The sequence below is a fragment of the Anarhichas minor genome, unplaced genomic scaffold (assembly GCF_050575085.1).
Source record: "Anarhichas minor isolate MPS153535 unplaced genomic scaffold, ASM5057508v1 ptg000004l, whole genome shotgun sequence".
Classification (NCBI taxonomy): domain Eukaryota; kingdom Metazoa; phylum Chordata; class Actinopteri; order Perciformes; family Anarhichadidae; genus Anarhichas; species Anarhichas minor.
This window is the reverse complement of record NW_027466450.1, coordinates 5,518,153-5,532,430: the sequence shown is the minus strand read 5'-3', so window position 1 is coordinate 5,532,430 and position 14,278 is coordinate 5,518,153. Positions and strand designations below refer to the sequence as shown.

The 14,278-nt window shown below is 41.6% G+C and overlaps 3 protein-coding genes across 6 annotated transcripts; 2 read left to right on the top strand and 1 right to left on the bottom strand.

The window, feature by feature from the left end:
• The first annotated feature begins 1,026 nt into the window (after window positions 1-1,026).
• rab9a (RAB9A, member RAS oncogene family) lies at window positions 1,027-3,654 on the top strand. Its single transcript, XM_076107120.1, has 3 exons — window positions 1,027-1,419; window positions 1,716-1,847; window positions 1,980-3,654. The coding sequence occupies exon 3, from the start codon at window positions 2,019-2,021 to the stop codon at window positions 2,625-2,627; it is 609 nt and encodes a 202-aa protein (XP_075963235.1). The 5' UTR covers window positions 1,027-1,419; window positions 1,716-1,847; window positions 1,980-2,018; the 3' UTR covers window positions 2,628-3,654.
• Window positions 3,655-3,933: 279 nt separating this feature from the next.
• Window positions 3,934-5,674, bottom strand: trappc2 (trafficking protein particle complex subunit 2). Of its 3 annotated transcripts, none has more exons than XM_076107121.1 (5): window positions 5,531-5,674; window positions 5,137-5,263; window positions 4,760-4,902; window positions 4,277-4,364; window positions 3,934-4,178 (listed from the first exon to the last, which is right to left on the bottom strand). In XM_076107121.1, exons 2-5 carry the CDS (start codon window positions 5,227-5,229, stop codon window positions 4,080-4,082), a joined length of 423 nt encoding a protein of 140 aa, XP_075963236.1. In that variant the 5' UTR covers window positions 5,230-5,263; window positions 5,531-5,674; the 3' UTR covers window positions 3,934-4,079. The 3 variants fall into 3 exon arrangements, with proteins under 3 accessions (XP_075963236.1, XP_075963237.1, XP_075963238.1); XM_076107122.1 differs by lacking the exon at window positions 5,531-5,674 and adding an exon at window positions 5,373-5,524; XM_076107123.1 differs by lacking the exon at window positions 5,531-5,674 and adding an exon at window positions 5,373-5,524 and having other exon boundaries at window positions 5,137-5,258.
• Window positions 5,675-5,795: 121 nt separating this feature from the next.
• ofd1 (OFD1 centriole and centriolar satellite protein) lies at window positions 5,796-14,204 on the top strand. 2 transcript variants are annotated; one of them, XM_076107115.1, is made up of 23 exons: window positions 5,796-5,934; window positions 6,062-6,159; window positions 6,256-6,459; window positions 6,554-6,622; window positions 6,718-6,745; window positions 6,828-6,935; window positions 7,035-7,171; window positions 7,539-7,712; window positions 7,875-7,981; window positions 8,078-8,197; window positions 8,688-8,761; window positions 8,860-8,951; window positions 9,132-9,321; window positions 10,062-10,192; window positions 10,379-10,490; window positions 10,867-11,565; window positions 11,827-11,983; window positions 12,089-12,180; window positions 12,597-12,725; window positions 12,897-13,060; window positions 13,158-13,340; window positions 13,605-13,675; window positions 13,965-14,204. In XM_076107115.1, exons 2-23 carry the CDS (start codon window positions 6,064-6,066, stop codon window positions 14,008-14,010), a joined length of 3,183 nt encoding a protein of 1,060 aa, XP_075963230.1. In that variant the 5' UTR covers window positions 5,796-5,934; window positions 6,062-6,063; the 3' UTR covers window positions 14,011-14,204. The 2 variants fall into 2 exon arrangements, with proteins under 2 accessions (XP_075963230.1, XP_075963231.1); XM_076107116.1 differs by having other exon boundaries at window positions 5,834-5,851.
• The last annotated feature ends 74 nt before the right edge of the window (window positions 14,205-14,278 follow it).

Below are 14,278 nucleotides of genomic sequence, written 5' to 3'. Positions count from 1 at the left end.
GTTGTAAGTTTATGCAAACAGAAATCTATCATCGCCTAGACTTTTCTGGCATTGGAAGTGAATGTATCATAAACCGGTGCTACAGTGTGGGGAAAATCCAAGGTAATATGATAAAGACTTGGGTTAATGTCAGGAAAATGAGTCTACTGACTGAAGAAATACCACCATAAATTAACTGTAATTTATGGATGCAAGGACTGGAATTTAATCACAAAAAACCTTTTTGTGGTAGTAAACATTTTCCCCCAACCTCACTGAGAAATGTATGATTTCATACTGACATAGATATATATATAAAAGGGGGAAAAACAATTGTTTGCTCTAACAACCAAAGACACATCTGGTGGGAGGATAACTGCATTGGATTGCGTCGTCTGTTCTTGGGGTTTAGGACGTCAATAATATTGCTGTTTGATAACTTGTGTCTCCTTCAAGAAGTAATGTTAGTGTAGGTACAATCCTGAGGTATTTGTGCTTTACTTGGTTAAAATTAGGACTACTACTAAATGTTAGAGGAGCATGCTGTAATCTGTGCTCCATAACATTTGCATCATTAGAATAAAGGTCAGTGAGCCTATAGTTTCATTCAGAAAAATCCCAGATGTCAACGATCAAAAACAATTCTAAGTGGACCATTCTGCATTAAAGCACACTTAAGAGCGATACTTGACCTGCCTTTTGTCAGTTTCATATTTTGTTGTTAAGATTCTCTGACATGATTTTGGGGTATGTTTACATTGTCGTGTTGCTACGTAAAACCCCGTTCGTACCTTCTGAAGACATCTCAGTAAAAACATGGTTATAGTACAACAGTTAAATTAACTTTATGTTACCTAGGGTCTACTACATCTAGTGTTTTTTCGATGGGCTCTATTGGATTTTAGTGCAGCTGAGATGCTGGCAGATAACAGCTAAATTAACAAAGCAAAATCAGAAATGGGGACTTTAAAGTAACGTTGGTTAAATGCATAAAGTCTATGGTTAAATGTCGCTCTCTGCTGGTTGAGCATGAAAAATACAAAGAAGTAAAAGATGTGTCACCGACGGAGAATATGGGAAGACAAATAGACACACTGTTTGAAATGAATTAATCATTAACGTGCAACTCTGTGAATGATATTGTATGTCTACGTTGTAAACACAGCCTGTGGTCATAAGGGCTTGTCACGTTTCCTCAGCTCTCGTTGGTTGTTTCTGTCTGACAAGATCACATGACCCGAGGCGCCCATGTATCGTTAGCTTGTTAGCAGCTAGCTGCGTTAGCATCGAGCCTTCGGGGTTCACCAGGAAGCGGTGCGACCTGACGTTATCTCGAGCCACACCGGGCGAGGAGCTGTCAAACACAGGCTTTAATATTAATTCAGTGGTTTCGTGTTCTGTTTCTCGTTGACTCAGTAGCTGCTTGGCCCAAACTGTAAGGTACGTTACTAGCAATCTCGCCCACAGGTAAGCTAGCGAATGTAATTAGTGCAGTATATTTGAAGAACCTAACTCCAGCTGTGTTCACTTGTTTTCATGTTAGCTTAGCTTAGCTAACGCGTAGCCAGCTGATATACCCGCAATTTAGACTTAACTCTACTTGTGTGCTATAGCATGTTTCATCTATTAGTTTATGAGTGTGTTTGCGTTATCTTGACAAGCTAAATCTTTATATCTTTGGGAGCAGCTTATGCTTCATTGGGCCATCTGTTAATCATGAAACTGGTGTTTTACAGCTGGTTGAACGTTAACGTTACCTAACGTTGTATGGCCGCTCACATCAACATTAAACATACGAGCATGTGACCAAGGACCAGGGTCTACAGCACATGATCTGGACAAGTGGAGGAGGCCAAAATCTATCAGGGGTGAGATAAAAAAAAGGCTCAAACATTTCTACCAAAAGTAAAGTGCTTATTGCTCGCAATTTATATCAAAATCATATTACAGTGTCATGCAGGCAATAAAAATGTCTCTTACGCATTGCATCTCTACATTAGGTAAATTATTCTAAAGTGGTCGATCGGGATTGAACAGCCATGACGACAAAGACATCCCTGCTCAAAGTCATTCTGCTGGGTGATGGAGGTGTCGGAAAAAGCTCCATCATGAATCGTTACGTTACCAACAAGTTTGATGCGCACCTCTTCCACACCATTGGCGTGGAGTTCCTCAACAAGGAACTGGAGGTAGATGGCCACCAGGTGACCCTACAGATCTGGGACACTGCTGGCCAGGAGCGCTTCCGCAGCTTGAGGACTCCTTTCTATCGTGGCTCCGACTGCTGCCTGCTCACCTTCAGTGTCGATGACAACCAGAGTTTTCTCAATTTAGGCAACTGGAAGAAGGAGTTCATCTACTACGCAGATGTCAAGGAGCCAGAGACGTTTCCATTCGTGGTCTTGGGCAACAAAGTGGATGTGACAGAAAGGCAGGTGTCATCCGAGGAGGCTAAGCAATGGTGCCAGGAGAATGGGAATTACCCCTATTATGAGACCAGTGCCAAGGATGCCACCAATGTAGCGGTGGCCTTTGAGGAGGCAGTGCGCAGAGTGTTGGCATTGGATGAAAGAACGGACCACCTCATCCCCACAGACACCGTCAAGCTCCACAGAAAGCCTCGCTCTGCTGGCACTTGCTGTTCATAACATCCAGGAGCTAATCACTAACAATAATTTGCTGTTATGTGACGAGGCTGTAGGTTTACAATGCTGTAGTAACAACTTATTTAAACAAATTATACCACTGGCTTTATGATTTGTTGTACTATTGATGTTTGATCGTGCTAACAGTTGGACTTCTGTTTGAAGAGAGGAGAGGAAACACTAAATGCATCTCTAATTACAAATAAACATGAAATCACTGAAGCATTCACGTAACTCTGCCACAGTTCAAAGGCCGGGCTTTGGAGAAGTAGCAGAAAAATGAACTATATTTTGTGTTGTCCCAATACTACCTGTGGTGAACTAGACAAATATCATATTGGAACAGAGGAAATATCTTTGAAAAGTTTCACTTCCCTCTCAAAGGGTTAAATGTTCCTTTCTGTCATGAAGGCAAATGATGTGACTACCTTGGGAGTGAGATCAAAGGGTTTCTGAACGTCACTCCTAAATCAAATAATACATGACCGCATAATTAAATAAGTTATGCAGCTTAATAGACTTATTTCTGAGAATTATGAAGTAGCTAAGTCACTACTATGTGTAACTAACACATTGAGGCTTATCGTGATTAATGCACACTCAGGTGTTTGTGCACATTCTGCTTAGTGAATAGATTATGGCTGTGGGACAAGATCCCCAACAGAAGATCAATATTGAAGCAAAGTTAACATGCATGGCCTGTGGTGTAATTAAGTTTCTGGAACCTTTTGTATTTTGTAAACAGTTTTTACCTTAAAAAAAAAATCAATAATGCCTTGAGGAAAGTGTAATGAAGGAGTGGTCATGATTGAGTAAACTGTTTTCTTTCCTTCTCATTGTTGGGTTTATTGTTTTAAATCATTTGTATCTTTTATGCACTCTAACATTTTTCCATTTTTAACAGTTTGAAGTTTTTCCCACGGCTTAATATTTAAAATGGTGAACCGTTCATGTTTGGACTGTTTGTCATTCACATTCAAAGTTGTACTACTGGTATGCCAAATGATAAATAAACCCCCAGAGAATCGTCTCTTAAAGCATGTTTTGTAGCCCGCAAACTCTGACAAGTGACATGTTTGTTAACCCAAAGTTTGGACTGAACAGGATGTTACCATTCCGCTGTGCTTAACCACTGCAATGATATAATACAAAACACCTAACTGTCAAGGTTCAAGATTGTGTCTACTAATCAAAATGTTGTCATTGTTGATCAAGCTCTCTGGTTTGAAGGTTTAATGCCTTAAAGTCTAATATGTATGATCAACATACAGTATCCGTAAGAAAGAAAGACAAACATTACCGTGAGAGCTACGTCAGACAAGAAAATGTTTTATAGGAAACTGTTGAATACATTTAGATTTTTGCAACAGGAAAAGAAAGACATAAAATATGTGTTAGGTATATACACAACAAATAGACAAGCACATGCATTAAATCCTTGTGCATGTGAAGTGATTAACCCAGGAGATGTTTCTTTCCAAGAAACTGTACTTTCCTCTCGAAAGCTGTTGAGCGGACTGGTGCATTGATTTCATAGAATGGATTCATCGCAAACTGGAAGACAAAATAAATGAATAAATCTAACACTGAAGGTATAAAAAACAAAGGATACCTCATTTAAAATGCTTGTAATCATATGGAAGACAACTCACCTTAATGTATAAATCATAAACGTCATTAAAAAAGTTTTTGATTCCATCTTCTTGTCGCACATCATGCAGCATGATGAATCTTATATGTGAGGCAAATAATTAAAGAAAATACAGCCATGCTAATGAATTTCTGGAATATGACGATACATTATAACAATATGACTGACTATATAATCACATTTTAATGCAAACTAGCATGTTAAATAATGGCAGTTGGGCTTCAGCTAACAATTCTCATTATCAATATGTTGATTATTTTTTGTATTAATTGTGTGATCTATAAAATGGCAGAAAAAAAATTACAAATGTTTATTACACATGAGATTAGCCATGTAGGGCTTTTGTCCGTCTATTCAGTCAGTAAACTACAACATAGCAATATGTTCATTTTGATTTGATTCCCACCATTTATAAAGATTGATGTATAGTCTGTTCTGCGTGGGGATAAAAAGGGAAGAGTCACATGGAACAGAAAGGATATGTCCTGCAGTGACGAAGGCAGAAACAAACCACTCGTTGAACTTGTCCACAGTTTTCAAGTACATATTGTTGGACAGCCACATGTTTTCATCCACCAAATCCAGGGCGGCGTGTGCAATGAACTGGTTCAAGTGACGATGGTCATCCTGTGGTCGATAACACAAATCTTATTAAACTACATAATACATTAACAGACTCTGATTGAATTTAAATAACTGTAAATGCCTTGTACCATCAACATTAAACAGTGGTGTGGTCATATGCTTCATAGATACAGCAAGCTGTAGTATATGGCTAGGCTGATACATAACATTTGTTTACCACTGTTATTGCACTATTGGGTACTGGAATGAATACTTGTGCTATTAATAAAGTGTTACCTTTGATTCAGACTTCCCAGCTGGCAAGAACTCCATCTCAAACACGGGATTGTCCTGATGACCAACCATGACAAAATAAAAACTTCCAGACATCGTTTCCCCTTCGTCTTTGCCAAGTCAAACTGTCCTGAACACAATTCAAACCAAACAAAAATAGGTTAAACTATTTAATCTTTCCAAATATCAGTGTCAATATACCTCAGTTGGTTATGATCCTTTTAGCTAGAAAAGCTTACGTAAGCCGCAGTGCTCCACAGGCGCGTGACAACGTTTAAATCTTTAAGGGATTCTTGTGAGACTAAAATAAACAAATCACTTCTTGAAAGAGTATAAGAACATAACGTACGCACAATAGCGAAAGCTTATTACTTTCATACGATCGACTTCTGTTTACCTGTTAATTCTGCTTCCTGGAGAGAAGCGATCACAGACGCGTAAAGATGACGACACGGTCAAGCAGCGCAATATATTTATCAGTTATCTGATGTGAAACGGTTTGGCGAAAGCTATTTTTAAGCTTAGCTCCATACACATAACGTTTATTATTGCATTAAATATATAATAAATTATTGAATAATAAAAAATAAGCAAATTGCAGATTTTCTCGTTACGTCATAACTATGGGCCCGGAGCCGACATTTCCGTTGACGGATTTAAATGCTAGAGGCACCGCTTCTCTGAAGGGACGCTGAAACGGTTCCTGATCGTTAGGCAGGTATCCACAGAAAGTATTATCTTTACAAGAATGCCAGGTGTACCAGGTGTTAAGAATACAGAGTAATTACAGTCAAACACTAGGTAAGAATACTTAGAAAGCTGGTGTTATCTAGCTCGCTATGGCAGCTTTACTCTGCTATTGTCCGTTATAACGTTAGCGTTACTTGTGTTTGTCTTCTGTCGGGACCGACAAAACAACACTCGACAGCCATGTCTTCGGCCAAGGAAGACACGTTATCCCCAGATGAGCTGAGGAAAAGACTCTATCAAACTTTCAAAAGCAAAGGAGTGCTTGATACACTCAAAGTAAGTCGCGCTAATAAAGTCGCGGTTGACTCTCGTAGTCTAAAGAGTTTAGTCTTCATTCCTCTTGCTCTCTGTTACTCTTCTGACCTCATTCAGACGCAGCTGCGGAATCAGCTCATCCAGGAGTTGAAACACCCTCCTCTGACTGGAGGAGAACCAGTTCCCAGACCAGTACACGTGAAATCTGAACCCCTTTTGGTCTCGGCCTGTAACAGCATAGTGGCCGATCATCTCCGCACCTCAGGGTACGAGTACACCCTCTCTGTGTTCTACCCTGAGAGTGGCCTATGCAAAGACAAGGTAAGCACGAGCGTGTTGTCTAATTGACTGCAATATAAAGTGTGAAGAACACCGTGGAAGATGAAGATGTTGGTCTCTGATCCACTTTTGGCAGGTTGTCATGACAGGAGACCTTCTTCATCTTCTTAGAATTAATCCTGAATCAGCGCTTCACCGATCCCTGGTAATGAATAATATGATTAGCATGTAGAATAAAAATAGAAATAATAATTACATATTGTTAGTAATAATAGTGTTATTATTTCTTATTGTTTACAGTCTTCAAACAAAGGCAACAGTGATAAAGGTATGTGCATCTTACTGTTCCTTTTTTGAATAAAACGGCTCCTTTAGACCGGTCCTTGATGTGTTTTCTCTTTGTCTCGCAGGGTTCCTGATCGGCCTCCTGAAACAGCTAACTCACAATTATACTCACAGCCGGTGCCGTGATGCTGACACTCAGACAACCAGCACAGCAAGTTATGGAGAGTCTCTCGGTACGATGAGATAAAGTCTCGCATTGTGCTCCACAAACATTCCTTAAAACTCACATTTTTAATGTTTGTTTTTATTATTTTCTTGTCTTCCATACACAGTGGAGAAGATGAAAATAATCGATGAGGAATATGAGAGCTCCAAATACAGTGGGGACAAATGGTTTTCATTCCAATCAAAACTGGATGCATATAGGAAAGAAACTGAAGCGCAGATGCAAGCAGAAATGAACACAAAGGTTTGTGTATTTTTCTTTAATGTTAATGAATCAAAACACTGTGAGAAAGTATGAAGCACAGCTGCTGATGTGGAACACGTGTACTACAGTTCAATCTTCACTTTGATGAAACTCAAACTTACTTCAATATATTTTTAATACGACACACAATCTGATCAGAGAAGCTTTGAGCACGTTACTAAAAGTAACATTCGCCTTATACACAAATAACTCTTAGGTTAATTACCATGGAAGCATAACTTTTCTACTACAGCTGCATACTCGTATCTGCACCAACAACACCGTTGTAAAAGGTTGAAGTTCTTTATGTTTTATGAGTGGCTAATATGTGATCATGTTGCCGCAACATTGTGTCTTGTTTCCTAAGATGCAACATTTTAAAGATGTGGAAATTGCAACGGTGAGGATGGAAGAAAAAGCAACATTTCATAAAGAATTTGATAAGCTGAAGCACGAGCTGGAGAGGACCTACGAGATGAAGGCAAAGGCGTTGATGGAGCGAGAGAAAAACGCCATTGATCGATTACAAAAACAACAAGAGGTAGATTACTGCTAATTAGATGTTGTGTTTTGTTATTCTCTCTCAAGAAAGGTGAATTTAGTGCAGGCTCTCGACATCACAGTAGTCATTGGCATTATTTCCAATTGCTCAAATCCAAGACGGTGCAGTTGATGCTGTTGTTTGTATTTGTCTCTCCTTTAGATTGAAGAAAGAAATATGTACATGCAGAGACAATCGCTCCTGAAAGAAATTGAAACGGTGCGAAACAGAGAGAATGAGCTGAGGATGAGAATGGAGGCTTTTGAAAAGTAAGGCCTTTGTTTACCATTCATGTAAGTAAGGTGATGCTCTCTCCTTGTGACTACTAGTACATAGAGAATGTTGATGTGTTTGTGTGATGGTAGGACATGTCAAATTCATGAGGAGAAGGTCAGGACCTCCGAGGAGCTGCTGAGGAGGAGAGAACTGGCAGTGAAGACTATGGAGGACACATACGACCAAAGCCTGAAGAATGAACTTTGCAGGTATTTTTATGTCGTATTGGGGTTGTTTTATTTTTGGGCTCACATTGTCACCACCAATTAGACATATTTAGTTGGTTACACATATGCCATCTCATTTGATATATTCTCTCATTTCTCCTACTTATGTGTCAGGTTTGTATCCTTGGTAGAGGTATTGATATTTTGTGACCAGAGGATGTCACTGTTTAGTAGGTTTAAAGGAACAACAGTATCATGAATGTAAAATCTGCAGTCAGCGATTTATTCAATTCTACAGCAGAAAGATTTTAGCTCTAATTGTTTGAATGCTGTTAATGAGTCTCAGAGTGCGTTGTTGTCTTTTTGAATGGATGTCAGTAAATGGGTGGAAATCGGGCACATTCTATATTTAGGTTTGGTTTATTAATCTGTACTCTGTAATAGGAAAGGGCTGCACGGATTTCCAAGATTGTTTGTGTTGATTTTATCTACAAAGCACTTTATTATTGTTTAAATTTCTTTATAAAATTAGATATCAGCTTGAGTTGAAGGATGAATTCATCAAGAGAACAGAAAAACTAACGGAGAATGAGAACAGGAACAAAGGTGAGAATTATGATCATTGCAAGGTTGCTGACTGGTTTTCTACTGCCCATGTTTCAGTTTGATTTTGTGTTTACAATTAATGTTTTTTTACTCCTCAGTGGAAACTGTCCGTATCCAAAAGGAGTCGGCTGTAATTAATGGCAAGTTAGAGGAGCACAGCAGAGCCTGTTCAGAGCTGAGACGGCTACAGGTAACGCAACACAACCCCAGTCATCCAGCAGTGTTAACTGCACCTTCTTCAATAGACACACTTTCAACTTTCAATCATACCGTGTGATGTGATAATAATGTAATGCAGTAACTATATGGTACACAATGTAATAGATGAGTTAGATCTCCAGCTTTTCATGTGTCCTCTGTTGTTTTCCAGTTTGAGCTAGACACGGCGCAGCAGCAGATTTCTCTGCTGACTCAGCAGAAGGAGCTGTTAAGGGAAAGACTGGAGACCACGAGCGACTACCCCAGCGTGAAGAGGGAGAAAGCCGAGCTGCAGGGGCAGCAGCGACTGCTAAAGAAACAGCTGGAGGAGGCCCAAGAGGAGAACCGGCTTCTCCACGCAGGTGACCCCTAGCTTGGGTTGGATCACGGTTTTCTTTTCGCAACTGATTCTCGTAAATTGAATAACCGAGAGTTATTGATTTCAAACCTAGAAAATCGCCGCCTCAGAATATGTGTCCTTTTAGATGAATCCAGTTTCTATGTCCGTTCACAGTGCTCGAGTGTGGGCTCGTTGTGAGCTGTGGGAGATGCAGTGTACTGTGAAGCACTCATGTTAGTCCGCCACACGGCTTCTGGCTCAGCTCAGTCTTCTTTTTGAATTTGTCTTGCTTGCCAATGTGGGGCCTCTGTGCTGTGTTTGTAGCTCTGCAGACAACTGTGTAAAACAGAAGCAGTGAGGGAATAGGGATGTGAAGGGGAGCAGAGACAGAGGGCTCCCTTCACTCGTGGCCGAGAACCAAACATTCACCTCTCTCTGAGGGATGCCGTATTCTTCCTGTTTGAGGATAAGGGGCAGGGGAGCAGCGGGCCTCTTTACTCATCACGAACAAAAGGCAGAAACATGGTACAAAGCCCCATGTGCTGTACTCTCATGCTGGTCTGATCCATACAGCCCAAACTTTGATCTGGAGCACTTAAAACATGACACCCTAAATCAGAACAGCTCCTGTGTATCCCCACGGGCTTTTGTTCCCCTCTCAGATAGCTCTCCCACGGAAATAGACACTGGACTGGCAAAAAAAAAAAAAGTATGCTTTTTTTTTTTTTGATGATGTTTTAACTCCAATAACCCCTCTCTCAGATTTGAGCAAGCCGCCCAAGGAGCAGTTGTCCTTGCAGATGGAGCTACGGAGGCTGCAGAGCGCTCGCAGTCTGGATGAGGAAGAGTTTGACAACCAGAAACAGGCGCTTCAGGCACAGCTCCAGAGTGAGGTCAGTGACATCACAGCCTCTCGCTGAGTGTGGGAAACTATGTGGTCAGCTTTTATTTTTATTTTTTTTCACGTGGTTTTGTCTCAGCTTGGGGAGTTTCTTGTGTAATCTGGGCTTCCGTTGACCCACAGACCTTAATACTGTGTGCAAAAACTAACTTCTCACATGATGTGCTGTTGCCTGCAGGTGGAGCGGTGTGCTCAGCTCAAGGCTCAGTTGATGGAGTGTGAGGAGAGGTCACAGTGGATGACTAACCACATTGAGGAAATTAAGATGCAGCTTCGCCAAACTCAACAAGGTACCCAATGACTGGGCTTGTGTACCAGGCATTGTGTCTGCCGTGTCCGTATGCAGTCAAAAGTGTTACACTACGTAACTGAAGTTAACTTTATTCCTGCGTTTCACAAACCGGCTTCCTTTCTTGGTAATACTTACAAATATAAACCTCAAACATTCTCTCTTTTCCATTACTATAATACATTTTCTTTCTTTCGCAAAAACAACAAAGGAAGCCGTTTTATAGTAGTAGCAGCAATATCCTAGTTGTAAATGCATGTAAAGAGTTCCTTTTTTTCAGATTTGTACTCTTTAATGGTGGTTGGTCTTCTGTATTAGTGTTCAACTCTCTTGTTTGCTTTCTCTTTTCTTTTGTGTAACCCATGCGATGACGGCAGCTCTTGAAAATGAAGTGCTGCGTAACCCCAAGCCGTCTCTTGTCGATCGCTCGGTACTGGAGCTCAGCGCTGACAAGCTCGTTCCCCCTGACATCTATGTGGACAGAGCTCTGCTGAGGGCCACAGTAGGTTATGATGATGTTAGTGAAGCAGGGGGGCCCTTGCGAGGACACACGTCGCCTTGGAGGGACTCTCCAGACTCCGACATGGAGATGGTGGCAGAGGCAAAGGCTCGGATCCGGGAGCTGCAGAAGGAGGCTGAGACCTTGGAGGAAGCCTACAGGAGCTACCATCAGAGGGCAGTGCGCTCCACCGTCTCACACATGCTTCCCCCAGGACCTGTTTCCCCACAACGAGCACATCCTTCACACCGTCCTGACTCTCCTCTAAGAAAACAACGCTCACCAAACAAGTCCAAGGCCTCGCAGAGAGCGCTGTCTCCACGTAGCACCAGAGCCCTCTCCTCGGCACACTATGACACAAGAACCGCACCACCCGCGCAACCAAGAGTGACCTTCTTGGAAGACCATAACCAACCCCAGTCCACAGTTTTCTCTAACCACAGTCTTCATTCATTGACTAAAGATCTGTTTCTAAGAGACGGACACCCTCGGGATGCAAACAGCCCTCCTTCCAGACGTCTGTCCTCCGCACCGCACTCGTCCTCCAGGAAAAAGCTTCAAAGAGAGATTGCAGAAGGTACCTTCAAAAAAAATGCTTCATCCCGTGAAAATACTTCAAAGGGGATTAGACGCACCGACCTCTTTTAACTCTCAAGAAATAAAGAATGAAACAGTTTTATATCGTCAGCGCCCACACACTGCACATTTACTGTAATATATTTTATGAATGTGCCAGAAGGTTAAAACAGTTTAAACATTCAAAACAGTCAGTCTACACATTTCTCATCTGTATCCCATGAGGATATATTGCCTGACATAAAGTCCTTAAATTTGGCAGAAGCAGTTGGGTCTCTGGTGGCGTTTCCAGAGTTGTCGTTTGACAGACGGCTCCCTCGTGGCCCCCACAACGAGGCGGCGACCACAGGTGACTTTTCCTCCGAGCTCAGTCCACCTCGCAGTCCTCAGCTCCAGAGCACAGCACGAGACCAGTCCAGGTACCATCTGGCATCACTTTGGCAAGGACATTACAGCATTTTTATACACTTTTACGTAGCGATAGGGAATACTAATACTCTCATTTTTGCCCCTGTTTCTGTCAGTCCACCAAAGTTGCACCCCGTGTTCTCCAGCTCCGAGTCGTCCCCACAGCCGGAAAAAATAAGCCTAGAAGATCTCACAGGGATTTTGTCAGGTACTCTAAACTAGTATTTATTTATGCATTTGAATTATTGTTTTAACTACACTACTGCATAACTTAATTTACTATCTGGAAAACATGGAGCAGAGACTTTCTGTTGTGCCAAAATATTCCACTGTTTCCTGTGTGGAACAGCCATACATTATTATTTATTTATTTTTCTTGAATTTCATTATCGATAATTTAAACAAAATCCCAGTAACAAAATGGGAGTATATCCGGTGTGGAGGTTTAGGGTTTGGGAATGGCTGCTTTTTAATGAGTGTGTGACTGGCCTCCAAAGTGCCTTTCAGTGGCCTCGCACAATGGTGAAGATGAAGGGCAGCTGATTATGTATTCTGTGTCGGTCCTCTGGCCCTTTTGCATTATGGTGGAGCATAAAAGATCTCTTTGTGCATGTCTCCCTCCAGAGACCGGCCACATTCCAGAGCTTCTCCTGGACACTGCCATCCCTCTCTGTGAGGAGGCCCCTGACAGCCCCGCTGTCCCCCGCCCACAGGACCTCCCAGAAGACCCAATGGACTTGCAGGGCCAGGCGGGTGAGTTGTTAGCCCCCCCCCCCATTCTTGGTTGACCCCAAATGAAAAGAATGGCCACCATCCGTCTGACTGTACGAATCTCTCATATATTGCGGCCATTGTGGGGTCCATTGCCCCTGTAAGTGATGACGGACAGTTGATTTGTCTCATGTCAATCCATATGTGTTATAGAAGTCCCACAAGCCTCAGGTGAATGTGCTAGGGAAGAAGATGAGGAGGATGAGGAGCAGAGGTGGGAAAGGGAGCGAAAGGAAAGACTAGAAAAAAGGCAAAGGGAGCAAGAGGAAGCCAGAGAGCGGGAGCTGCAAGAACTTGAAAGACTGGAGAAAGAGATGGTAATGATTATCCTTCACCAAGTTCTTTTAAAACGCCTCTTTACCAACAAAGGGCGGCCTGGTAAACTGAATGTTGACAGTATTTATGTCTAACCAGCTTTTGCAAGAGATGGAGCAACCAGGACTGGGAAAAGAAGAGGAAGAGGAAACTGAACTTAAGAAAAGAGACGAAGAGCAGACGCAAGAGGCAGCTAATGACGAGGAGGAGTCTAAAGGTGGAAATCCATTAGAGAAATACATGAAGCTGGTCCTGGAAGCCAGAGAGAAGCAGCATGTACAGGTGAGTTTCACAAACTCCTGTAAAACTTTGCTTTTGTGACTTGACTTGTAGCAGCTGCACTGTGTGTTTATACCAAGTGTGTGTGTGTGTGTGTGTGTGTGTGTGTGTGTGTGTGTGTGTGTGTGTGTGTGTGTGTGTGTGTGTGTGTGTGTGTGTGTGTGTGTGTGTGTGTGTGTGTGTGTGTGTGTGTGTGTGTGTGTGTGTGTGTGTGTGTGTGTGTGTGTGTGTGTGTGTGTGTGTGTGTGTGTGTGTGTGTGGTTTCAGAGCCCTGGAGGAGAAGAAGCAGGACATACGAGCCCAGAGGCTAAGAGTTTGTCCGAGGAGAAAGATAACAGGTAACTAAAAACAGCTGACTAGACTTATGGCTTTGCTTATGAATACATCAACTTAAATTGTATTATTCAAAAGCTATGCTGTTACTGTAGGAAAGTTTAATACACATATAAGCCTACAAAATCCCCTCCCAAAACATTTCATTTTTTTCTAGGTTTCTCATCTCTTGTTCTTTTTAATGTTATTTGTTCTGGAATTATGTCGTCTTAAGGATACATTAATTGAGAAATACTATTTTGGGTTTTCTGCCCCTCAAGGCTTTCACTAATTAACTTGGTATTGTGTTCCCAGCGTTGCAGCATATTCACACAAGGATGAAGATGATGATTTCTGGTGAGCTGCTTGTTCCAGAGTGCCGTCATAAACTGACGAATCATACAAGCCTCTGCAGTCTTGTACTGTTTTTAACACGTGTGAAGCATTTATTGTTTATTTTAAGATTTTGCTTTTCAGTATGTACAGTGTATTTGTCACAATATGTACACCAACTCTATACAGTATGTTTGAATAAATCATATTGGATTTTTTTTATTTAATTTAATTTATTTGGATTGACTATACACCCTCAAAATAAGATCTTTCTATCACACATAAGAAACAACATC